Consider the following 26,150-nt stretch of genomic DNA (forward strand, 5'->3'; position numbering starts at 1 on the left):
GGCAGAAGCCAAGCTTTTGGCCTCTCATCTGTTATCAGTGATCTCATGATTTTACTGATAGTTGTAATTTAACCCCCCCCAACCTCACCTCACCTCAATCTCCTCAGTGAGGTTAGCCACTGGAATCACAGAGCCATTCTTGTAAGTAAGAGAGAGCGATCCAACTGCACCACTGATAAGCTCTCCCTTACAACGGGAGAACGGATTTATCCCAAAACTTGTCATCTGTGACAGGTACAAGATTAAAGGCAATGTTATCAAACTCCAAACTTAGTTAATTATGGCTCCATCAACTAGTTAAAGTTCTGGCAGGCCAGGTGTCAGGCGCAACTCACCCGTACATCTACTGGTTCTTCAGCAGACAGGATATCAGAGCCTAGAAATGGGACCATAAAACTGGCAGAGCTGTTTTTCTGAATTTTAAAAGGGTGTTTCTGAAGGCCATCTGATAACATTCTGAAAGAACACAACAAAATGAGTCGTTCTGCCGGTTAGACACACATCAACATGCCTGCAATTTATAGTGAAGTCATGAAGAAATAAATGTAGTCCACGTCTTTTAGCCTCAAGATTCTCTATATGCTCTATATGCTAGATATACACATTTAAATTGTACAGTTTTTACTTCCAGGAAAATGGACCAAACATAGTGATGAAATAATCTCCTGTTCTAAGGTGTATACACAAATTCCTTAACCTACTACAATTTATATTCTCTTACCTGTTGACATATAAACCAACCACTGAGGTGCTGAGTATGGTGGGCTCCTGGTTCACCTCTTTCCCAGCCAACAAGGCACTCTGAACATTGCCCACAGAGTTCAATAAATGACTGGATATTTCACTCTGTAAAGTGGGGAATGCACTTACAAAGAGGAACTGGACAACTGTGTACAGTATGTAATTGTAGTTTTTAATCAGCACATGGATCCTGACACAGAGAGTGGGCAGTACCTGCTTCTCTGTATTGGAAGGAACTTTGATGATGTTACTGACAGCGTCAATAATCGGTGTGGCCGCTTGCAGGATCTGTTCAGAGACGTTCTCATGGGAAAGCGTCAAGTCGACCAGGGACTTACTGAGGTTTGCTAGAAGAGAACTAGCCTTTAACTTTGGCCAGATGAGTTAGAAGAGGGATATTGTTACTAAGGTGTTCAGCGGGTACTCAAGTGGTTTAAGCTAGTCTTAGATGGTATAAACAGGTTTGCCAGTCTGACCAGCTTAAATGTGCACAAAATCCCTCTAAAACCAGCCAACTGACCAGTGGTTTTCAACTGATGGGTTGAGACCCAAAAAAAATATTCATAGGTCTGTTCTGATCAGTGTGAAATGCAAATATGAGATGCAAAAATAAAAAAATGCTCAGCTTTTAAAAATGAGAAGAGGACACTTTACATCTCTTTTTGCTGACACCAAAGGCCATGTGTCCAATCAAGTATTTTGGTGCAAATTGTTTTGATGCGGTTTTTATGAGGTTTATGCCAATTAAAAACATTTGCATATTGGCAAAGAAAAATATATAAAGGAATTAGAATGACTAACTTGTCTTTTACATTTTCTATAGAAAATGTGAATGGTGCTATTAAAGGGATAGTTCACCCCAACATTAAAATTATTTCATAATTTACTCATCCTCATGCCATCCCAGTATGACTTTCTTTCCTCAGCTGAACACAAACAAAGATTTTGGAGAATATCTCAGCTCCGTAGGTCCATACAATGCAAGTGAATGGTGGCCAGAACTTTGAAGGTCCAAAAAGCACATAAAGGCAGCATAAAAGTAATCCATACAACAACAGTGGTTAAATCTGTGTCATCGGAAGCTATATGATAATTGTGGGTGAGAAACAGATACAAATGTAAGTAATTTTTTACTATAAATCTCCACTTTCACTTTCTCCACATTCTTCTTTCGTTTATGTCGATTCGTATTCTTCGTGCATATCGCCACCTACTGGGCAGGGAGGAGAATTTAAAGTAAAAAAGTACCTAAATATCGATCTGTTTCTCAACCACACGTATCATATTACGTCTAATGATATGGATTTAACCACTGGAGTCATATGGATTACTTTTATGCTGCCTTTATGTGCTTTTTGGACCTTCAAAGTTTTGGCAACCATTCACTTTCATTGTGAGGACCTACAGAGCTGAGATATTCTTCTATAAATCTGTTTTTGTGTTCAGCAGAAGAAAGGAAGTCATAAACATCTGGGCTGGTATGAGAGTGAGTAAATGATGAGAGAGAATTTTCATTTTTGGGTGAACTATCTCTTTAATATCTTATGTCATTTTTTCTCAAGTAAATGTATATGGTTTGAAGGATGATTAAATATTAACAAGAAGAGTAAGAAAAGGATCAATGCAACAAGGACAGGTTTCATTATGTGCACTCATCCTCTAAAACCATAAATAAAACTATATAAGATAAAACAAGGAAAAATATATAAATAAATATATATACATTTTTCACCATTTCAAAGTACCTGAGAAGTGGCTGTCAACTCATCACCCTGTGCGGTGAGGCCTACAAGTGCATTAGCACTCATCTGCACCTCTGCTGGATTCTTTGGAGGTGCTGTGCATGTGGCAACACTCAAACTCTGCAACATTGTTTGTCTTAGCTAAACTCAGAACAGACATATTTGGTTATTATAAATTCCATAAAGATTGAAAATATATAAAATATTCCTAAATTCATTCTGTCTACCTCTTTTTTGGCACTCTTATTTTGACTTTCAGTCAAAGCATCGTTCAGTCGGTTGGACACAGACTGGAACATCTGTGCTAGCGCGGCCCCTGAAAGATGACCTTGTTGCTGCAGCTGAGCCACCTGGGTGGAAACCAGTGCCTGGAGATCTCCAACGGTGGGCTCAACACTGGTGTCAACTACCTGGAATGTAAAGCAAAATCTGGAATGTTTAGAGGAAAGTTAATTGTAATGCACAATTATTTTTCAAAATATATGTTTTTCATTAGAGTATCAGACATTTTGCATGGCACTATTTTAACTGACTATTTAGAATAAATATCAAGAATTCTAACTAAAATTTACTTTGAAATTTTCTTTGAAAATTAAAACTATAATATGCTTTCAAAAGTCTTCCAAAAGACATAAAAGTACAAAAATATTGACTGTAATGCCCATGTGCTGCAAAGATATTTGCTATAAGGCCATAAACAGCCATTTTTTGCACTGACATTCAAGCCCATAACATTCCACCCTTAAACAATCAGAATATAACAGGGTTGACATAAAACATGCTGTGAAAAAGAAATGTCATGGGTTATTGATATTTTAAATTATTACCAAAACGGAGTGATGTCTATGGCGGTACTGCCTTGATATTTTTTACTGAAAAACTGAGCAGTAACCTTTCCAAATTAAATAATAAAAAAAGTAAAACAATTTATTTTTATTTTTTATTATATATTTTATTATTATATTTGGTATATTTACATATATTTTTTTATACTGTATATTTATATTGTATTTTTGTTTTAAATATATAAATATTTTACATAGTATTATATAATTTGTATTTTATTTTATTTATTTTATTAAATAAATGACGTTTTTTTTTAAATGCAGTTTTATGTCATTAATTTAGCTGAATTTTATTGCAGATATTAAAAAAATTAAAAAATTAAAGGGTACGTAAAAATTATTGTTTTTTTGTTTTTTTAAACCAACCTGAATGGTTACAGAAGTTTTAACAGCAACACCTTCAGCATTCATAACAGTGATTTTCACTAGCAGAGTGTAGTTGCTTCGCCAATCCCCTAGAGGGAGGAAAAGAGACTTTGCCGCTTGCTCCAAACCGCAGTAAAAATAGTTACCTACGCAAGAAGACAAAGCACACTGCGTTAACCTTCATACACACAGGTTAACTTAAGCTTTATCAAAAAGACCTAAATCCAGAGCGTAAAAAAGACCTTCTCACCACTGTCTGTTTTGAAGCAGTACGTACAGGGCCCAGCTTTACAAAAAGATGGATCCACTGAGCATGTGATATTAAAGGGCGAGAGAACGTCACCCATTAAAGGGCTAATGAAACAAGAGAGAGGCATGAAGCTTATGGAAGTAGACGATTCGATTGATGTATTTGTCAGAGACACAGTCTGTGAAAGAGGCTTGACTAATGTAGGGTCAACCTCAGTAGTGGATGTACCAAAATGTGGAACAGTGTATGTAGCAGACCCAGACAGGTTGTCCTTGATAGCTAAAAAAAAGAAAACAGATTACATATTAACTGTGGCCATAAAAGGCATTAAATGTGTCTCGAAATATTGCACAAATAATACAGTGGCCCCAAATCATTCAAAAGCATTCAAAATTAATAAATGTTATTGCATTAGATCACAAATAAAAAACCAAGGTGCATCTATTTTTTTAAGGGAAGATCACACAAGCACTCTTTTCAAGAACAACATTTCACAAAAAGATGCTAGTTAGGGTTTAATGAGAAAACAATAGATATGGATACACTGTGCAAAAAAGAAGGCAAAACATATTTGGACCATTTCTGGTTGTCAAATGACCTAGTTGAGTAGGGGTAATTGCAAAAATTGCATAATTTATTTAGTGGATTCCACATTTGATAGTTTGATATATTGTTATCTAATGCAATGTCCAAATAATGTTTGTGGTCACTGTATATTTACTATGTTCTACAGAAGAAAGAGTAGGAATTAAAAGACAAACACTTCTCACCATAAACCACCACTACTATATCCTGCTGCGCTTTCTGCAGAACATCGCTCTCTATTGTAAGAGACGTAACGTTCTCTGCCTGCTTTATCAAAGGCCTTGGCATTGACAGTGAGCGACAGTAGCTCAGCAAACCCTGTGATAAGTGGGTGTATTCATCAGCTTGGCATATTAAAATACATATAAGCATAATATATCCATGATCATAGAGAGGTTGGTTGCATGCAATATTGTGATTTGCAGAGGCATACTGAAAGAATTTTAAGGGTGTGTTCAGACCGAACGCATTCTTGCATTAAAAAAAGCTAAATGCAGGTCAACTAATGGAGCAGAATGCAGGTTTCTATAGACACTAATTTGTTTTCTTTTGAAAAACCAGAGGGCTACTTTGTTATCAGTTTGCTAGCGTCATCGTTTTGCAAAGCGTTTTTGAAAACTACCCTTTTCTGGTGGAGGAAAACTACATTAGTGTGGATAAAAGGCGTAAAGGTAGCAAAATTTATGCATTTTCAGCAATCAGTTTCATCAACAGATGAATATTTAAGTCCTTTTTTTACTATAAATTCTCCTGCCCAGTTGGTGGCGATATGCACAAAAATGCTAATTGCCAAAAACAAAAGAATGTGATAGTGAGATTGGGGATTAATTGTAAAAAAAGGACTTAAATATTGATCTGTTTCTCACCCACACCTGTCCTATCACTTCTGAAGACATGGATTTAACCACTGGAGTCATGTGGATTACTTTTATGCTGCCTTTATGGTTTTAATTAGCTTTAAAGTTTTGGCAACCATTCACTTGCATTGAATGGACCAACAGAGCTGAGATATTCTTCTAAAAATCTTAATTTGTGTTCAGCACATATGGGAAGGCATAAGGATGAGTAAATGTTGAGACAATTTTCATTTTTGGGTGAACTGTCCCTTTAAAGCCTCAAATGGCAGTGGTTGTTTTTGTGCATTTACGTGTGTGGATGAAAATCATTTTGAAAATGTTGTTTGTGGATGCCGAACATTCTCGGGTGACTGAATTTTCAAATGTAAACTAATAAGTGTGGACAAGGACGTATGTGTTTTTGGTTGAATAACATCGATTTTGCTACTTCTATGGCACTCATTTACACTCGAAAACGCTCTTAAACACCCAAAATTGTTTCAAAAGATGTAGGAAACTGAAAACATAATAGTGTGGAGTGGCCTTAAATTGATACAATGTCAAAATGTGCAGCACGCTGATAAAACAGACACGGCACAACATAAAAAATGTGTTCTGTGTGAACTACCCCTGAAGCTAAAATGTCTGATACATCACACAATGTAAAAACACACTTACAGTAAAAGCTGTCATGCTCTCAAAGTACCAAACAAGTTTCTGACAGCCTTCACATTGTAACTGTAGTGTAACACTATCTGTGACAGTCACTGGATTGCAATTGGAACAGCTGAAGAGAGAGAAGACAAAAAAAAACCGTTCAAAGTACTGACCAAAAGTGACAAAAATCTCAGCATGCACTTTATTGACATTATTAGTGGTCAAATATTTTAATATAATGGCCGCTAAAATGTATATTTCCCGACTCCCTAGTTGAGTTTTTGTTGGGTCGGGATCCTGTCACCTGTTTTTGTGTTTGTGCCTGTCATGTGTTTCTAGTTTCAGGATCCTGCCACTTCCATTGGTTGTGTTTATAGTTTTGTGGCTGGATCCTGACACTAGTGTTGTGTGAGTGCACATCGCTTTGCTGGCTCTTCATTTGCCATGTGCACTGTGCTGTCTTAAGTGAAGCCCTGCCCCATTGTTTACCATGTTATTAGTTTACCTGTTACACCTGCCTTTCCTCATTACCCTCCTTGTTTGCTTCCCTATTTAATCTCCCTGTGTTCTCTGTCCTGTGCCAGTTCTTTGTGGTTATATCCCTGTTTAGGTGTCTACACATGTAGTAAATATAGCCTTAAAGAACTTCATTATTGACTCCAGTCAGGCTTCCTAAGCAACCAATTAGCCTGATTGCTAGGGTGGTTAGTGTCACATTGGGTTAACCTCCTAGTGGTCACTATAATGTGGTTCTCACTCTCAGTGGGGCTTGTAGTGAGTTGTGCGTGGACGCCACGGAGAATAGCGTGAAGCCTCCTCATGCGCTATGTCTCCGCGGTAATGCGCTCAACAAGCCACGTGATAAGATGCGCGGATTGACAGTCTCAGACGTGGAGGCAACAGAGATTTGTCCTCCACCACCCGCATTGAGGTGAGCCACTACGCCACCACAAAGACTTAGAGCACATTGGGAATTGAGCATTCCAAATTGGGGAGAAAAAAAAGGACTTCAGTATTAACTGGAATAAAATATACTTTTTAGAGAGGTGGTGGCGTAGTGGGCTAAAGCACATAACTGTTAATCAGAAGGTCGCTGGTTCGATCCCCACAGGCACCACCATTGTGTCCTTGAGCAAGGCACTTAACTCCAGGTTGTCCCTGTAATAAGGGCTCTGTAAGTCGCTTTGCATAAAAGCGTCTGCCAAATGCATAAATGTAAATAATTGATCGCTATAAGCTCAGGAGTCCCACTGCTCTGAACAGCAACAATGATACATTGTAGTTAAATATGTTAGCTACTGTAACTAAGCTAAGTTGCTTGTTGCTATGTCTTTGTTTTCAGTGTTGTAATGGACTCTATTTCTTAGTGAAACTTTAAGCTAATCTACAAGTAAGAAAATATTTTAAACTCAAATCAATATTTCATATTCATGTATTTATTTATTTGGAATGTAGCCGTATAATAAGCTGTGTTATTATCGCAAAATAAACCCAGGCTTATCCCAAACGTATTATTAATGCATTGCAATCTGTTACATTCTTACGTAAGATGCAGCTTAATATTATTCCCAGGAGTGACGGTGATGCATCTGGTTGCACTTCGTAAGAAACCATTCGACTTGGTGTACACTGTATACACAGAGGAACTGTAGACTGGTGGAAGACAAGCTCTCGATATTTCATATGTTCTGTTTTTCACTATAGTTGTACAGGGGCAAGTCTCACCTACAAAGTAAGAGGAATAAATACAAAAATAAGTTTCTTATGTGCTTTATAAGAGATGTTAAACCTTATTAAAAAGACAAGCATTGATGTTCACTGGCAAATGTTGTGTTTGAGATACTGATTGACCAGACTTTTTTGCTGATGAACCGCATGACTATATTGGGCCACTTGCTAGAACAGCACCAAACCAGCATTTATGGAAATTTGTGCTGGTCTAAGCTGGTATTTTCAGCAGGGAATGCATCAATCCAGCAATCTTAACAAACTGATATTTTAAAAACGTAACACTTGAACTTAACAGCGAATTTGTAATCTAGCAATAGTAGTACTTACCACATTTCCAGATTGCGCTGTCATCATTTAGTCCATCAACATAAAGCTTGACACTGGTGATGCCAATGACAGGTACCTTTGGATTTGCAGTAATTTGCAGATTGTTGGCTCTGGGAATACTATCATGCTCACCAATCTAATGAAAGATATATCAGATATAGAAAGGATGTGCTGGATTTCTTAAAGGAATGTTTCCGGTTCAATACAAGTTAAAGAGGAATAGTTCACCCAAAAATGTAAATTCTCCTATCATTTACTCACCCTCATGCCATCCCAGATGTGTATGAGTTTCTTAATCCACCAGAACACAAACAAAGATTTTTAGAAGGATATCTCATCTCTGTAGGTCCATATAATGCATGTGAATGGTGATCAGGCCTACAAATCTCCAAAAAAAGAGATAAAGTCAGCATTAACATAATCCATCAGACTCCAGCGGTTTAGTAAATGTCTTCTAAAGCGATCCAGTTGGTTTTGGGTGAAAACAAACCAAAATATGTTCACTTTTGTCATTTCAGTCTCTAGGCATGATAATAATCTCAAGCTCGATTACATCCTCCTAATATAGCGCCATCTAGCTCTGCACATGCAAGCAGTAGGAAGTGTAATCGAGCTTGAAATCATGATTGCGCCTAGAGTAGAGACTGCAATGGCAAGATGTAGAGTTTGTCTGTTCTCACTCAAAACCAACTTTAACACTTCAGAAGACATGGATTAAATCACTGGGGATTTATGGATTACTTTTATGCTGACTTTGTCTCATTTTTGGCGCTTCAAATCTCTGGTCAGCATTCACTTGCATTGTGAGGACCTACGGGGTTGAGGTCTTCTTCTAAAGAAATCTGGGATGGTATGAGTAAATGATTATGAGAGCACTTTCATTTTTGGGTGAACTATCCCTTTAAGCTCTTTCAACAGTGTACAGTATGTGACAGTATATGTGACATTGATTATGACAGACAGTAACACCAACGGTTTGTACAAACAAACAAGCACAAATTGTGTTTACAGTAGTAGTGTACTTGCAATGTAAGTCAGTGGGGCAAGGCGATGCATCTGGATGAATGTTAAAAACACATTCCCATGTACACCCACTTAACCACATGCATGTTAACATGGGACTGGTGTGATTAAATAGTTTACTAACCTTGCCCAAACAAGGTTAAATCCAATCTTTCAACTCCTGTTATGACCATATAAAGTCACTAACCCCTTTAACTCTCGCACAATATGAAAAAGGATCCTGTAGTCTATTTATAATTATCTAAAATGACAATTTAGACAAGTTTACAGCTAAAATTAAACACATTTTTATATAATTTATGTACTTTAACAAAAACATGAGATGCAAATCTCTGCTGTTAAATCTTCTGAATGCCTTGCCTCATAGACATCATTAGCGCATTACTGTAAATGTGATATTAACAAACAGTGGGATGAATCTACATTTTCGTCTGTAGTAAGTGATACAGACATCTAAGAGCTTGGATCACATACTGTGTCTTCATCGTGCTGGATCACTGTTTCATTGTGGCAATAAACTGTTGTATTTCCACCATCCGTTTCCATGACTGAGAGGGGATTCTCTGCTCTGGCCACAACATTTAATGTGCCTACATTATATGACAAAGAAATAATGTGGGTTAGATTGAAGAAGCTGCAAGCTATGTGTTCAAATTATACAGTAGGGTCCAAATGTATGAGACCATTTATACCTGAGTTCGGTCAATTTCAAAATGCCGTAAAATGAAGGAGAAATATTTAAGGTTCTCCACTATTTCTAAGTCACTAATCAAGGTTATGCAAATTTGTGGCACTGACTCCATAAAAAAAAATAAGTCTGATTTTCTTATGTCCATTGAAGCACACAAGATGCTACTTAGAACGTTCTCAAATCATACTGGAATAACATTGATCATCGACTTTTGTACAAACTTGTTCAGTCCATGCCAGCCTGAGTGTATGCTGTCATTAAAGCAAAAGGTGGATTTTTCCTGTTCATTTTTTAATATGACTTTTCACTTAAATTGTCTTTTAACATTTGGACCCCATTGAATGTATCAGTCCAGTGGCAGCACCTTGTATGGTGTTTGAGATAAGAAAAATCTGTGGACTGTGTAGCATCTCATGCATCTCAGAGAAGGTGTGATTGACTCCAGATATGAAGAAATGCAGTTGAACTGGAGCCCCTCGTGCCAAAGATACATTGACATAAAGGGCCTGGACTGGACACAGCTCATGCACGGGTTCCACTTCCACTGTGAGGCCTTCCACTGGCTCCAGAAAGCACAGCTCCAGACTGGTGGATTGATCTATGGTTGTCACCCCATTTAGAGCCACTATAGTGAGCTGATGACAGCCTGGTCCCAGCTGCTGCTGTACTTCGGGAGATAAGGTGATGTTATGGGGAATGGTCCCTTTGATAGCAGACAAAGAGGCCAGATCTGTTTGTCCATGCTGAATTTTGTAGGTGACATTTGTTCCTGGTGGAGATAAACATATTTAAAGATGTATTTTTTTGCAATTTTTGTGGGTGTTTCTTCAAGTTCGGGCACTTTACACACTAAAGTGTAAAGTGGTGGGAATTGGGCATTCCAATTGGGAGAAAAGGGGATTAAAATAAATGAATAAAAAGATTCATTCTTGAGAAAGTTTATATTTACCTGCATCTAACTCCATTTGGATTCTCAGAGGGTTATTATAAAGTGCTTTGCAGTTTGGATACTCTGTGGTATGATTCAGGCTGTGGCACTTTATAGTCCCAAACTCCCCAAGCGGTTCCTCGACAGTGATGCTTTTCTGGGCTGTCACATGCCATTCATTAGTACTGCACTCTGTCGTCACAGTGTAAACACCAGCTTGGCTGTACTTATGTACTACATTCTCCATCCTACAAAGAATGAATTCCATTCAAAAGTTGATCTGTACCACTACAATGAACAAATGGCTAAATGAACAATCTGTGTTATTTAATGACATTTAGTCTAGAAAAGACAAACGTACTCTTCTGGATTGTAATGATCGATAATGTGTCCATCTCCAGCACTCAATGTACATGTGATGTTGCCTTGAAAAGGATGAAGCAGCCACTTTACAGTGATGGTGACGTTGTCAAAGACTGCAGCCAGCTTTCTCATCAACAGATGAAGAGCTGATAACAAGAACTTCAATGATTCAATGTCATCCATTTTAGTTATTATTTTACAACTGTGATTAGATTGCAGTTCCAGTTATATATGACTGTTTTGAGTTGTATCTAGCACAAACATTGGCACCTACTGTACATTGGCCCCAGAAGTACTTGCATATTTAAGCCTTCAACAAAACACAAAAATATTTTTTTTTGTAGTGAAATAAAACAGAAAAGATGAAGTACCTCCTACATTGAATAAGTCAGTTTTTAGCGTGAACTTGAAAATCTTTACATTTGTCTACAATTAAAAAATTAATGCTCTAGCTTGTAAGTAAATATTATTTATGATTGTTTGTTATCTTTACAATGCATCATCATGTTTCAGTCCTAAAGTAGAAAATCTTGAAATAGTTATTTGCTAATCTGAGTTCATTTGACTTAACTTTTCAAAGCTGGTGTTCCCAGCATGCACCAAGCTTGAATAATTAATGAGCGTGCATGTTTTCAATTTCTTTACATCTATTGCTGACTTTGTTGTTACGCATGGTAACGTTTTGTTTTGTAAAGTCTGAAGTAAATTTTCGACTCAAAAATGACCCATTCATGATCAAAATGTACCTGTTTGAGTTATCCCAATTCCCAATGTGCTCCAAGTCCTCATGGTGGCGTAGTATCCGGTCATCGGGGGATGGATCTCAGTTGCCTCCGCGTCTGAGACCGTCAATCCGTGCATCTTATCACGTGGCTTGTTGAGCGCGCTACCGTGGAGACATAGTGCTTGTGGAGGCTTCACACTATTCCCCAAGGCATGCTTGCACAACTAACCACGTGCTCTACTGAGAGCTAGAACCACAATATAGCGACCACGAGGAGGTTAATCCATGTAACTCTACCCACCCTAGCAACCGGGCCAATTTGGTTGCTCAGGAGATCTGGCTGGAGTCACTCAGCACGCCCTGGGATTCGAACTCGCAACTCCAGGGGTGGAAGTCAGTATCTTTACTCGCTGAGCTACCCAGGCCCCCCAAAAAAGTTATCTGTTGATTGTTACAATTACATTTAACCAACTGGTCCCAAGCTCATTTGTAATTGTCCTCAGGTTCATACATGTCCTAGTAGAACACACTAGAACACTGTGTATTCTGTGTATTTCTTTGCATTGACTATTACTTTTGTCTTTATTTTGAATAGTATATACACTGCCGTTCAAAAGTATAGGGTCACTTACTCAAGTCACTTTATTCTATTCTATTTAATTTGTTTTCTTCACATTTTAGAATAATAGTAAAGTCATGAAATCTATGGAATAACAGAAATGAAACAGGAAATTATGTTGTGGCTAAAAAATGATTGCCTCTTGGTTTGATCATTTGTTATCTAATGCAATGACACTCTTTTACATTTTTACATAATATCGCTTAACGTCACAAAGTTTTTGGGTAAAATGTGTTTTAAAAAGGAGCATTATTTACAGTATATGAGCTTTAAACATGACCCACTTTCAGTGTATTTCATAAATGGAAATCTCAGGACACTTTAGTCTTTAGCACTTGAATTTGAGCCTAAATTATGTCCAATTGTGCAACAGATAAGATGACAGACACATTTGAGAGTTTTTAATGATTTAATGTGTCAAAAGGCCATATGGTATAGTATGTAAGACAATATGTTGGATACAGAACTGTTCCGCATTATCAATATCAGATATGTTGTTTATTGTTCACAATTGCTAGCTGCATAAGGGACATGGAAATACACTAATAGTGAAAAGTTTGGACACACCTGAATTAATTTATTTTACTTGTGATCTTTGAAGCCTTTTAATCTTGAGGCTTACGCTTAAATCATTGGAACTAGTTTTGTAGACAAGTATAAATTGTACCTACATATGAATTTCTTTACACAAACTAAAATTTTAATTTAAAAAACTCTACGTGAATGACTTGGACTAGATAGTGAAGGAAAAGCAGCCAACAAGTGTCCGGCATACATGGGAACTCCTTCACAACTGTCTAAAAAGCATCTCAGGATTCACCTCATGAGTTTGTTTGAGAGAATGAGCAGAAAGTGCAAAGCTGTAATCTAGACATGGAGAGATCAAAAGAGTTCTGACCATCTTTGCAATGATATTCCACTGACAAGTAGCTTCCCAATGCAGGACACGGCTCTCCAAAGGATGATATATCGACAGCAGCCTGACACACCTGTAGCCCACGACAATTCTCTGAAGGGACAAGAACATTATCTGTGACACTAAAACATTATGTATGCATAATATAAAGTATTTACAATGAATACAGAAAATTCAGTGGCCGCCTATCTACATTAGAAAAATAATGATGAAAATGTTAGGATTGTAAGATTTTGGTGAAGAAATCAGAAACTTATTTCTGCAATATGCTGCATTCATGTAGTGTAGGATTGACGGGGGCTAGTTGTCACACTTTGTAATCCAGTTAATATTTCTCAGTGAAAATACAACTTTTGCATAACCACATACGTAAAAGTCTTGGCTGCAACAAAAGCTGTTGAGCAAAAATGCAGCTCATTGAACACATGCTGACCAATAGCAGGGCATGCTGTCACACTATAAGGGGATACTGATACCATAATGATGGACTTTACATTTTTTAAATGTAAAAAGTGGAAAAATTATACAACTAAACAAAAAATTATGAATGAAACAGTCAAAATGTAGATGTAACGTACAAAAATATCAATGGTCAACAATAATTGTAATTAATAAATTGAATAAAATTACAACATTAAAGAACTTGACCCCCAATAAACATTTGAGAACGAGACCCCCCGTAATATTGCAGAACAGATTAAGAACTTTCTACATTGATTAAGTTAGTTTAAGTGTGAACTTGAAAACATTAAGTAAATTCTACATTCAAACATTTAAAAAGTAAATATTATTTACGATTGTTTGTTATTTTTTCAATGTGTAATCTTGTATCAATCCTAAAATAGAAAACCTTTACTTAACTTTTCGAAACTGGTGTTCCCTGCATGCACTGGGCTTGAATAATTAATGAGCTTGCATGGTTTCACTCTTTGCAAGTTTATTTACACCGTTTTTATTATTGGTTTCATTGTTACGTATGGTAACTTCTTGTTTTGTGCAGTCAATACCCACTACTTAGTAGGTCCTTGTGGTGGTGCGGTTACTCACCTCAATCCAGGTGGTGGAGGACAAGTCTCAGTTGCCTCCGCTTCTGAGACAGTCAGTTTGCGCATCTTATCACGTGGCTCATCGTGCATGACGCTGCGGAGACTCACAGCATGTGGAGACTCATGCTACTCTCCGTGACCCACGCACAACTTACGACATGCCCCATGGAGAGTGAGAACCACTAATCGCGACCACAAGGAGGTTACCCCATGTGACTTTACCCTCCCTAGCCACCGGTGCCAATTCCAGGGGTGGTAGTCAACGTCAATACTCGCTAAGCTACCCAGGCCCCCTAAATGTACATATCGTTTCTATTGCCAGCAAGGTGATGTTGTCTCATACACTACATGGAAGCGCAGCATAGTTCTAGCGGGAAGACTAGCAGCTGTACATCATCACATCATTAGCTGGGTAATTCCTAGCCAATCGCACGTAAGCCATTGCTTTATAAGTCCCCTCACAATCTATCACATTGCTGTTTCGGTGTGCTAACATGGTTTTATTGTGTTCGAAAATATGACGACATTGGAATTTCAGTTTGGATGATAGAATTAACAAAAATGAATAATAATATTTAAGAGGGTTTTGAACAAGATGTTTGAAGCCATCACACATAACCATTGCTAGAGAAATCCTACATTTGTGTTATATATCAAAATCTTATAGTTACTGAGATAAAGTGCTGGTGACAATCTCCCCATGTGTCAACTAGCCCCAGTCTCCCCTATAGTGTTTTATGCACTGTATAGTGTGTAAATAATCTGTTGAACATACAATCATACCAGCTCAAATAAACCATTGTGTAGATTCTTCTCTAAATATTGAACTCATGCATATAGTTTTACAGAATTTTCTTTTTAAAGTTAAGAAGCATGTAATCGTGTAATCATGTAAAAGTTTGTAGACTGGTTTTGTAAATGGCGATGATTCTATTTTCTACACTATATTGCCATACTGTATATACAGTAGTTGTGTGTCACAAAAATATTCATGAGCACTATGCAAAGTTCATACTTTTCCAAAATAAAAGGGTTATGCTATGGAAATTGTCTGCACTTATATTGCGCCTTTTTTAACCTTAGAGGTTACCAAAGCGCTTTACACTGTGTCCCATTCACCCATTCACACACGCACTCATACACCAATGGTGGCAGAGCTGCCATGCAAGATGCTAGCCTGCCATTGGGAGCAACTTGGGGTTCAGTGTCTTGCCCAAGGACATTTCAGCATGTGGAGTCATGTGGGCCATGCTCATGGCATTAAATGGTTAGGGGAAAAAGTGATAGCCTAAAACAATTTTGCAAATGCATTACATTTTAGGTTCAAATTGATTTTTAATGCTATAACAGAAAGAGTATACTTTATGTTCTGTAACTGGTCACCATTTCATTCTGATTAAATAAAAATAATCCTAAAGAAATGCATGCATAATAATTGAAAACAAATAAGCTAAATATTTTGTAGATGCAGTTTAGCATGCCAACGACCCAACTATATAATTACTGTCAAGTGATAAGAGCACCTAAAACCACAAAAAGTTTATTTATTGCTTCCCTACCTTATATGTAATAGTGGGTGAAGAATATAAATATCAGCATCATGATACAACCATACAGAAGTACATTTTGATATATATACCTGAGACAGTATCTACTATATTCACCCAGCTGCACTCCTCCTGCTGTGGAGATGCATCATAGGGAGTGTGACTGCTCCTGCAGTAATGTATCGTCTTCCTGCCGTAGAAACTCTCATCAATCTCAATCACTTGACCAGAACCACATTGAAGTGTAGCGTTGTGATCAGCACAGGCTAAAGAACGTTCTGCCTCTAAAAGACATGATCAATAACCAATTTAAAGGTGCTCCCCTCAACAAGAGTTGCTGGATTCATTCTCCTCAATGTAAAGGTGCACTCAGTAACTTTTGTCTTTGTGTCATCTTGGACACTGACACCTAGTGGCTTGGATGCAGCATCATTTAAAATCAATAGTTTTAGTTTCAGATGCCATTGTAGAAATTGAGTATTCACAGTCAGCCATGATTACTTTAATCAATGAGTGAAAGCCTCCAATAACAGGATGGTTACTGAGATTAAGCGAGTAGTATTCGACTGGTCATGTGATCATAACATGGCAGCCCCCATGTGCGACCCTCTCCATGTAGAATAAAACAGCTTTTATAAGGTTACTGATATGACTAGAGTCTTCATTTGAATGTGAGTGCTCGTGATTTCCTACACATATCGCACAAGAACAATTCATGTCTTTAGGAGTTCAACTTTATTAATGAGGAACAAACTACTGAGTGTACCTTTAAGAATGAAAGTTCAGGAGAAAATAGCTTCAAGAAAGTGGAACCAACCAAACTCGCAGATGAAGTAAATCTCCTGGCTACAGTTACTGGTGGTCTCCCACTGAAATCCAGAATCTCTTGTGATGTAGCCACAGGATACATTCGGTGAGGGCTCTCTGAGCCAGTTGGAATAACTCACATCAGAGCCATCCAGCCAGGACAAGGGACCTGAGAATGAAGATCGTGACCTTGAGAAGTGCTATTTAGACTATTTACTAGGCTGTTAACTATTTTGAATACTATGAACTTCTTAGCACTTTATGTGTGTGTTATTTATAAACTAAAATGTGGAATTCTGCCCTTGTAAAACTTCTCAAATGAGTATCCATGTATTTATTAGTATTCATCAAAATCAGATGATCCGTTTGTTTTAAATTGCTTTGGGAATGTATGTAACATGGCACTCGAGGTGCCCCATCAACAATCCAAATTAGAACAATTTAAACTTCGGAACAGATTCGACCTTCTTCCTTTTACAGAATGCTAAACAGCCATACGGCAGTTTCCTTTATGCCACACCACATGTTGCATTGCACTGCAGAATTTATTTGGCAAATATTGCTGCATGCTGTATTGTTTGTGCATTTGATAAATGCATTTTGACTTGTCACATTTTCAATTTTCTTTTTACAAATCGCTAACTAAGATCATTATAATTTTCTAATAAATTCTTAAATTAGAACATCTTAAAAACAAAACTTTTTCTTTTAAACTACTCATAATTGTTGAGCTTTCTACTCAGCAAAATAACCTACAGAAAGATTCTGGACCTAAACAGCAAAGCTAAGGTTGGACTCTCTGTTTCATAGTGCTTTCAATGGCCGCCTACACTCAAAATATATTTATATAGCTCAATTTCATGACAGAATACAGACCCATTTTTCATTAGGTGTCTTTAAATACTATGTGCTTAAACATTTGATACAATGTACTTATGGTGTATACACATGTTATTACATTGTACTTACATTTAAAGTACTGGCATTTAATTACATCTGTATTTACACTGTTAACCTTACCCCCTAAACCTAACCCTAACCCCAACCCCTACCCCTTAACCTACCTGTACCTCAACCTCGGTAGCAGAAAATGTGAATTTTGTGAGAATTTTGCAGTTACACAGTAAATACATTGTATTATAAATATTGTACTGTTAGTACATAGTAGTTCAAGACACCTAATATAAAGTGAGACATAAAAGTCTATAAATGACTTAAGATACATCGTTTTTATTTATTTCGTTTTATTAAAACTCATTTTGGAATTTTGTTATGAAATTAAAATGCGTAAATCTTAAGACTTTTTTTTTTTTATTTACATTTTTTATAGAAAGTGAGAAAAAATATCACAAAAAGGCCATATAAAAAAAAAAGGATGCATCTTTGTGTGCCCTAAAATGGGACTTTGTAAAGCCAGAGATTGGTGTCAAGCCACAGAGCCATTAACAGCCTGCTGCCCTTTAGAGATAACACAAGAAAGGTAATGGTGGCGATGCTACCATGTAGGTGAATACAAATTATAAAAGAATCTTGGCATAAAAAATCAAGCTGACAAGAGAGATAGGAGGTTTTACCCATTTGTGTGCTCTCCGCATATTCTGGCTGAGGGAAGTTTAACTGATAAGTCACCAATGGCAGGAAATAAAGTTGTAAACAGAAAATAAAAGTTGGATACACTTGGGAAAAGCACAATTTTGCCTAATGTCAAAGCATTAAAAAAGCTCTTCTAAAACCACATTGAGATTTTGGGAGTTTCCATTTAAATATATCAGATTTTGAAACCTTGAACATTAAAACAATAAACAAATACAACTAAAAGTACAAAATAAATACTTTTAATACTTCACCTCTTCTTGGTCCCTAAAGCAGATTTTTGACATTAACCATGTTAACGTCTTTGCACTATAAAGGTCAGGTTTCCACTGAATCACACAAGATTGTGACGTTCTCAAATCATGCTAAATAACATGGATACATTTGGTTTGCACAAACTTTAAAAGTTAATGGCAATTTGAATGCATGCTCTCATTAAAGTTTGACATATCGATTACTATGTTCTGAAATTCACATTGATTTTGCAGTTCAACATTTCACTCAAATTGCAATGCTAAATATAATCGGCAAGGAAACATAATTGCATTAAATTAGAAAAATTCAGAATAGAAGCATTACTGGTCTCTTACTAGACTTTTGGACCCCACTGTGTCATCTGAGACATACTGTATGATAACTCAAGCAACATACCTTCAATGGCATAAGAGTCCATTGTGAGGTTAATGGATGAAGGCGCTAATCCTAGCCACCAGTCTTGCTCAGGCTGCAAGTGTTTTTGAAGAAATTGCTGTGTCTCATCATTCAGGATAAAAGCCAGGTGCCCACCGCCCCTTTCACACCAACCCTGAGCACTGAGAAGACTGTGCTGCAGGGCCACAAACTCATAGCAGGAGCTCTCAAAGGCCTGCTGGTGCTCTGGACAGGACAGACCCTCCTGATCTTCATCACTCCAGATTGAGATGGCATGAAGACTCCCTAATAGAAACAGAGAGTAGAGAATGTGATTGTCCATCTTCAACTCTCATCTGAGGAGAAGAAGCCTGGACCCTCTGTATTTAAAGAACCCTGATGTCCAACCCCAAAATGAGAGTTTAGTGTCTCCAATGGACATTACCACAAAGCATCCCCTTGCATTGTAAAAGGGGTCTCGGGCCCCTTTGTAAATAACCCAAGGCTTCTCTGCATAGAACCATTGATGTCTAAATCCACAACCTGGACAGACAGAGATAAGCCAAGTGTTTAAAGGAAATAACAAAGCTTTGACATCTGCCGTGACCTTTACAAATATCCAAGGGGACACATTTATAACTGCTACTTTTCTAAATTAAAATGGGTCATTCTAAGGAAATAATTTATGTGCTATGTGTGTCTTCATGACTTATTATTTTACATTTGAATTTTGACTGATTGACGGATTGAGTGTGCAATAAAAACATAAACTTTATTTTAAAGTGTTTGTTTTTCACCAGAATGTTTAAATAGACAATATAAACTGTATATAATATATATCCAGAATATAGCTAATTTCATTTAAATCAACCGATCTCAGTTCAGGAGACTCAAGACTGTCATTAAAGGGTTCAACTTTTGACACACTGAGTCATGTGACAAAACAACATGGTGCCAATCTCAGCCGAGTTTGCCGTTGGGAGAAATGGCAACAAAACTACATCTGGTAAGAAACCTCATTATGTTTTGATATTAAGTCAAAAGATTAGTCTCCGGTTTCATCCGATATGTCATTTTGAAAATCATCAATTTATCACGAAATGGCACGCTATTAAACACAATGGCCACGTATATGGACTAAAGGCTCATTTTCCTTCAAATATCCCATATTCACTGTGCATTATTACGTTTCTTTGTATTTAATCACTTATATACTGTGGTGATTATGATATTAAAATGACTTGGTCTAGGCAGAATAAATACAAATATGGCACATAAAGGATGTCATCTTTTAAGATATGTAGGGCTATTGTAGATTACATAGCATGAAATAATGTGCTCTGTAAGTTATCTGTTGGTTCTATGACACCAGGTGGACCATTTAGCAGGTCAGAAGTCATCCCAGTGTTACATTATGCAAAATAAGGTAAGGATTATGAACATACCCTCAACAAATCTGTTGAAAGGTAAAAGTACATTTGATGTGTGGAAATGGGCAAGCAATAGTTTGTAATGCAGTTTTATTGATTATGCATTTTATCATCTTGTGGTGTAAAAATGTACCTGTGGTGTAGGTAAATTTTTACTTTAAGCAAACTGTGTTTGCTATTACTAGGACTTATTATTCTAAAGGGTTCACATACTTTTTCTTGCCACTGTATGTGCGTGCACATATACATTCATCAAGTGTTGCCCTGTTCACTAAATTATAGCTGTTTACTGTTATGCAATCATCCTTCCTAGTATTATCATTGTCAGTAGAGCTACCTCCTGGAACTGACATGTGATGATGAATTTACTGAAAGCTAGATGCTAATTCCATTGACCTCAATTACTCTGATATGATTCAGACATTGAAGTGGTCTATTTCTCTCAGGTTCCATCCCACCATGGCTTCAGGGGGCACTTTTGCGCAATGGCCCTGGTCGGTTCTCAGTTGGAGACGCTTCATACAAGCACTGGTTTGATGGAATGGCATTCATCCACAGTTTCACCTTTAAAGATGTTAAGCTAAGTGGACACATTTTAAAAAAAATTATATTTATGGAACGCGTAGTACTACACTGAACACTACGTTGCAGAATGCCACTTGCAGTTATAATGAGGGGATCTACAAGGCTGCATGTGCCATTTTTCTGCCTTTAGAGTTGTTGAGAAAGGTTAGCTATAAAGAAAAAACTACAATCTTTTACTATATATCTAGATATAAAATTAGCACTTATAGATGCATCATATGTGGATCCAAAGTAGAAATAGACATTCATAATATACATTATTTCAGGTGATGTATTTTATAGGAGTAAATTCTTCAAGAATGAAACATACAAAAAGAACGCAGTTGCCAACAGAATTGTTGTGTCTGAATTTGGATCCATGGTCTTCCCAGATCCTTGCAAGAATATTTTTGCAAAGTAAAAAGATCATTCTTGGTGGACCACATCATTTTTGTTAAATTCTTTTCAAAAGGACCTGATGAATAATAGCTTCAAATTGCTTTCCAGAACCTTCAGTCATCTGCAGAACACCTTCCCAGATTTCACCGATAATAATCTCATTAACATCATAAGATATGTTGCGGCTTATTACGCATCATCAGAGGTGAAATGCATCAACCAGATTGACACAATAACTCTTGACACATTAGGAAGAGTGAGTCCAGATACATTCAGTCATTCATTTATTTGTTTTGTTAATACATCTTAACATTTTTCTTCATATAGTCAGACTAACTACAGAAACCATATCGCCTTGAACGTAGCAACTGCACATCCTCACTACGATGCCGATGGGAACACGCACAACATGGGCACTGCCATTATGAGCTTCGGCAGACCAAAATATGTTATTTTTAAGGTGCCTGCCAGTGCCTCAGGTACCAATGGGTACCATTACTTTCTTAAAGGCATAGTGCACCTAAAAATGAAAATTCTGTCATCATTTACTCACCCTCATGCCTTTACAAACACATATGACTCTCTTTACTCTGTGGAGCACAAAAGGAGAAACCAGATTGGATATTGCTACTTCTCTCATGAACGTGCCAAAGAGAGCTTCTCAAGATTATCAGTGAATAACGACTTACATTTATGTCTGTTTCTCACCCAAAGCTATCATGTGACTTCAGAAGACTTGGAATATAGTGCACGGGGTGTACAGAATACATTTTTGCTGCTTTTTTTTTTGCACAGAAGAAAAAAAGTAATTTGTTTGGAATGACATGAGGGTGAGTAAATGATAATAGAGTTTTCATTTTTTGGTGAACTCTTCCTTTAAATTCTAAAGCTTAGTTTTAAATCAATAGATAGGCTGTTTTTAAGAATAACACAAATATTTTGTAAACAATTGTTGTTGCAGATAAAGGGAAGAAGCCAGCCCTGAGTGAGGTGGAGCAAATTTGCTCCATTCCTACAAATGTTATAAATAAATGTATGAATGTGATCCATCTGGTCAATAGGAAAACTGGGAAAACTGTGAGCACAATGTACATTACAGATGCATTTGCGGTATTCCATCACATCAATGCCTATGAGGAGGATGGCCATGTTGTCTTTGACTTGATCACATACCAGGACAGCAATCTGTACGATATGTTTTATTTAAAAAACATGAAGCAAGATGTTGACAAGTTCATGTATACAAACAAGGACTACTCTCAACCAACGTGCCAGTGGTTTGTCCTCCCTGTCAATATAGGGAAGGTAAAAAATGGCATATAAAGAAAGAAAAAACGGATACATTGCAGTAGAAATAGGGGTGTAAAAATGCATGAATCGACAATGACAATTGAATGCATTAGTAATGTAATTTAAAGGAATGCACCTTGTTAAATACAAGCTAAGCTTTATAGAGATCATCTGCGACATGTCGATTACCACAGAAAACCATTTTGACTCATTCCTTAATTGGTTACAACAAACCAAATTAAGCGCTGACAGTCATAGACGTGTGCTCTGAAATAAACTTACAATAGATGACTATGTGGCAAAAGTTTGAACACATTAACGGAAGTCTGTTGGTCAACTGCTTGACCATATTAATGGAAATCTATGGGGCAAACGTTAACCACTTACAATGGAAGTCTATGGGGCAAATGCTTGATCACTTACAATAGAAGTCTATGGGGCAACCTCTTGATCACTTACAATAGAAGTGGGAGTGGTGGTGGTGGTGTAATGGTCTAAGCACATAACTGGTAATCTGGTAATCAGAAGGATGCTGGTTCGAGCACCACCATTATGTCCTTGAGCAAGGCACTTAACTCCAGGTTGCTCCGGGGGGATTGTCCCTGTAATAAGGGCTCTGCAAGTCGCTTTGGATAAAAGCGTCTGTCAAATGCATAAATATAAATATAATATAAATATAGAAGTCTATGGGCAACTGCTTGTTCATCTACAATGGAAGCCAAAGGGGCAACCTTTTGACCACTTACAATGGAAGTCTATGGGGCAACTGCTTGATCAATTAAAATAGAAGTCTATGGGGCAAGCTCTTGATCACTTACAATAGAAGTCTATGGGGCAACCTCTTGATCACTTACAATAGAAGTCTATGGGGCAACTGCTAGTTCATCTACAATGGAAGCCAAAAGGGCAACTTTTACAATGTAATTCTAAGGGTCAACCATTGTCCACTTAAAATGGAAGTCTATGGGGCAACCTCTTGATCACTTAAAATAGAAGCCAATGGGGCAACTTCTTGACAATTGATGCCACTGTTCATGTGGATCTGCATGAACTTTTCATCCATTAGAAGTCTACCTAAAATTATCCATAGCAAGTTTCATAACTTTTCAAAGAAAGTTCATCCAATGAGGCTTATTTCTGCATAAGATCTCCTTTTGTGTTTCGCAGAAAGGATAAACATGAAAAAATGTACTGTAAATGATGACAGAGTTGCAGGTTTTAAAAGATTTTATCGTGCAACAAAACAAGTGTTTATATTGTAATCTTTTTTGCAAAGCCTTATTTTTTTTTCAATCCTTTAAAAAGGAAAATGTATAGATTTGTAGATTCTAATTTCATTATTGGAAATTGTATTTTCTTTTTTTTTTTTTTTGCAGATATCCTTGTTGTATATGCATTGAACATGGCTAGTAAAATGGTCTATCCTTGGGTATAAAGTGAATAACAACCAAATCTAAAGCTTAAGGCTGAAATGTGTCATTTCTGCAACACTAGCGTCACCAAACAGAACTGCAAAAATAAAATATAAATTCAAACAGCTTTTTAATCACTCCCACCGTCTGCTGTTGATTAAACAAACAGATTGTCCTGCCCAAAACTCACACCATTGAATGAGCTGGATGGGCCGCTCATACCAAACGACACAGTTTTTACAGTTTGAGGATGGCTAACTTATAATTGTCTCTGCATAATAAGCGTCAATAGAAGTAAATATTTTGTCATTGGAAAAAGTGACACACTTCAGCTTTAAAGTTGTAAAATTAATTTAGCATATTGTAGTTTTAACAAAAATAGAAGGATTGTTTTTACAATGGATTTTTGTTTATTGCACCTTTTTTATATTTCCAATGTTTTATGAGCAGTACAAGCTCTTTATGCACTCTTTAACCTGCTGTGCCATATAAAATAGAAATTCTCCTGTTTACAGAATTACAAATGCTACATTCAAATTAGCTGTCTTTGATATTTTCATTTCAAAGCACTTTAACTCAGAATGCATTATTTGAATATGCCAATGTTCTATCTTAAAAATGATAATTAAATAAATGTTTATATTTATAAATATTTTTAAATATAAACAAAAATCTTCTTTTTGCATAATTCAACCCCCACAGCTTAAGATCAAAGTAAAATTGTATTCATGCTCTAGTAGTTTCTTAAATAATAAGGAAACCAAAAATGTCTGCATAAAATATAAATTTTCCATATTTTGTTATATACTGTAATTAACCATAATATTAAGCAATGAGACCTCCTCTGCATGTCAATACAGGACTATAGTGAAAATTCACCAGTGACCACCCAGCTGAAATATTACCAGCAAAGGAGCTTTATTACACACAAAAATGTATTGGTAAATGTCTTATGAAACAATTTTGGATGCATATGAATGAACAGAGGTCGGCACGGTGGTGCAGCGGTTAGCACTGTCGCCTCACAGCAAGAAGGTCGTGACCTTCAAACCCTGGTTGCCCCGGCCTTTCTGTGTGGAGTTTGCATGTTCTCCCCGTGTCTGCGTGGGTTCTCTCCGGGTACTCCGGCTTCCTCCCACCATCCAAAAGACATGCAGGCTAGGTTAATTGGTGTCTCCAAAAAAATTGCCCTAGGTGTGGATGTGGATGTGGAGGTGAGTGTGAGTGTATGTCTGTCTATGTGTGGCCCTGCGATGGACTGGCGACCTGTCCAGGGTGTCCCCCGCCTTTCGCCCAATGTTAGCTGGGATAGGCTTCAGCCCCCCGCGACCCTGTACACAGGATAAGCGGTTGACGATGGATGGATGGATGGATGAATGAACAGACAACATGGAATACATTTTTTGTTTGTACATTTTTTAATTCCTTTTCACGTCACAGGTCTATAAAAATGATCTGCAAAAATTATTAAAAATAATGATCAGCCCTAAAACGAACTACGTTTCTGGTCGCACTTTTTATTATCTGTCTTTACTGTATACTGACATTAAAATACATCAGTGTTGGGGAGTAGCTAACTACATGTAGCGATGCTACTTAACTTAACTACATGTTTCAGTAGCTTGACAGTAGCTCAGCTGCTTTTAAAACAGAGTAGCTTTTACAGTAGCGAACTACTTTTTCAAGCATGTAGTGTGACCAAACGCTACATCATGTTGGTCAGATTATAACTAATAGCTTTCCTTATTGTGTAGAAGCCAAACTTTAACCGGCAAAACGTCCGTCGATCTGGCAGCATATTTCTGTCTGCTGATCAGAATCAGGCAGTGTCATCTTATTTTGTAATGGCAGATCACATACAAAAATAGTGAATTACCGCCATCTACTGAGAGCTTGTTACAGCTCACTTGGATAAGAAGAGATTGTCTGATGGTTATGTAAAGCCAGTAACCACAGTTTGTTTACCATTACAAGACAGGTCAATCTGAAAATGATTAGAGAACACCATTTTATTCTTCTGTGAAACAAATAATGTTTCTGACACTTTGTTCTTAATAGATCACACAACAGCATAATTACCTTTACTAT

At 37.1% G+C, this 26,150-nt stretch overlaps 2 protein-coding genes across 2 annotated transcripts in view; one reads left to right on the plus strand and one right to left on the minus strand.

The window, feature by feature from the left end:
* pkd1l2a (polycystic kidney disease 1 like 2a) overlaps positions 1–19,310 on the minus strand; it is a 43,312-nt gene extending 24,002 nt beyond the window's left edge. The window contains exons 1-20 of the mRNA XM_052138683.1: positions 18,989–19,310; positions 16,755–16,913; positions 16,030–16,221; positions 13,327–13,437; positions 11,084–11,231; positions 10,744–10,970; positions 10,159–10,563; positions 9,578–9,693; positions 8,081–8,216; positions 7,567–7,747; positions 6,044–6,152; positions 4,715–4,847; positions 3,945–4,223; positions 3,695–3,840; positions 2,711–2,893; positions 2,487–2,624; positions 955–1,110; positions 722–846; positions 336–456; positions 94–225 (exon numbers count right to left, since the gene is read on the minus strand). Of these exons, the coding sequence (XP_051994643.1) occupies positions 94–225; positions 336–456; positions 722–846; positions 955–1,110; positions 2,487–2,624; positions 2,711–2,893; positions 3,695–3,840; positions 3,945–4,223; positions 4,715–4,847; positions 6,044–6,152; positions 7,567–7,747; positions 8,081–8,216; positions 9,578–9,693; positions 10,159–10,563; positions 10,744–10,970; positions 11,084–11,231; positions 13,327–13,437; positions 16,030–16,221; positions 16,755–16,913; positions 18,989–19,310 (3,519 nt within the window). The remainder of the gene's footprint in view (positions 1–93; positions 226–335; positions 457–721; positions 847–954; positions 1,111–2,486; positions 2,625–2,710; positions 2,894–3,694; positions 3,841–3,944; positions 4,224–4,714; positions 4,848–6,043; positions 6,153–7,566; positions 7,748–8,080; positions 8,217–9,577; positions 9,694–10,158; positions 10,564–10,743; positions 10,971–11,083; positions 11,232–13,326; positions 13,438–16,029; positions 16,222–16,754; positions 16,914–18,988) is intronic.
* A 605-nt stretch (positions 19,311–19,915) lies between these two features.
* Positions 19,916–22,683, plus strand: LOC127652522 (beta,beta-carotene 15,15'-dioxygenase-like). Its single transcript, XM_052138696.1, has 6 exons — positions 19,916–19,973; positions 20,844–20,967; positions 21,244–21,378; positions 21,469–21,616; positions 21,692–21,839; positions 22,322–22,683. The coding sequence occupies exons 1-6, from the start codon at positions 19,916–19,918 to the stop codon at positions 22,681–22,683; spliced, it is 975 nt and encodes a 324-aa protein (XP_051994656.1).
* Positions 22,684–26,150: the final 3,467 nt, after the last annotated feature.

The sequence above is a fragment of the Xyrauchen texanus genome, chromosome 2 (genome assembly GCF_025860055.1).
Source record: "Xyrauchen texanus isolate HMW12.3.18 chromosome 2, RBS_HiC_50CHRs, whole genome shotgun sequence".
In the NCBI taxonomy this organism is placed as follows: domain Eukaryota; kingdom Metazoa; phylum Chordata; class Actinopteri; order Cypriniformes; family Catostomidae; genus Xyrauchen; species Xyrauchen texanus.

What these genes read in the sequence shown, in the direction of transcription:
- LOC127652522 (XM_052138696.1), top strand. Translation starts at nt 19,916, where the DNA reads ATGGTGCCAATCTCAGCCGAGTTTGCCGTTGGGAGAAATGGCAACAAA. An exon ending in TGGCAACAAAACTACATCTG is followed by an intron (nt 19,974 to 20,843) that starts GTAAGAAACCTC and finishes TATTTCTCTCAG; the next exon opens with GTTCCATCCCACCATGGCTT. An exon ending in CTCTTGACACATTAGGAAGA is followed by an intron (nt 21,617 to 21,691) that starts GTGAGTCCAGAT and finishes TCATATAGTCAG; the next exon opens with ACTAACTACAGAAACCATAT.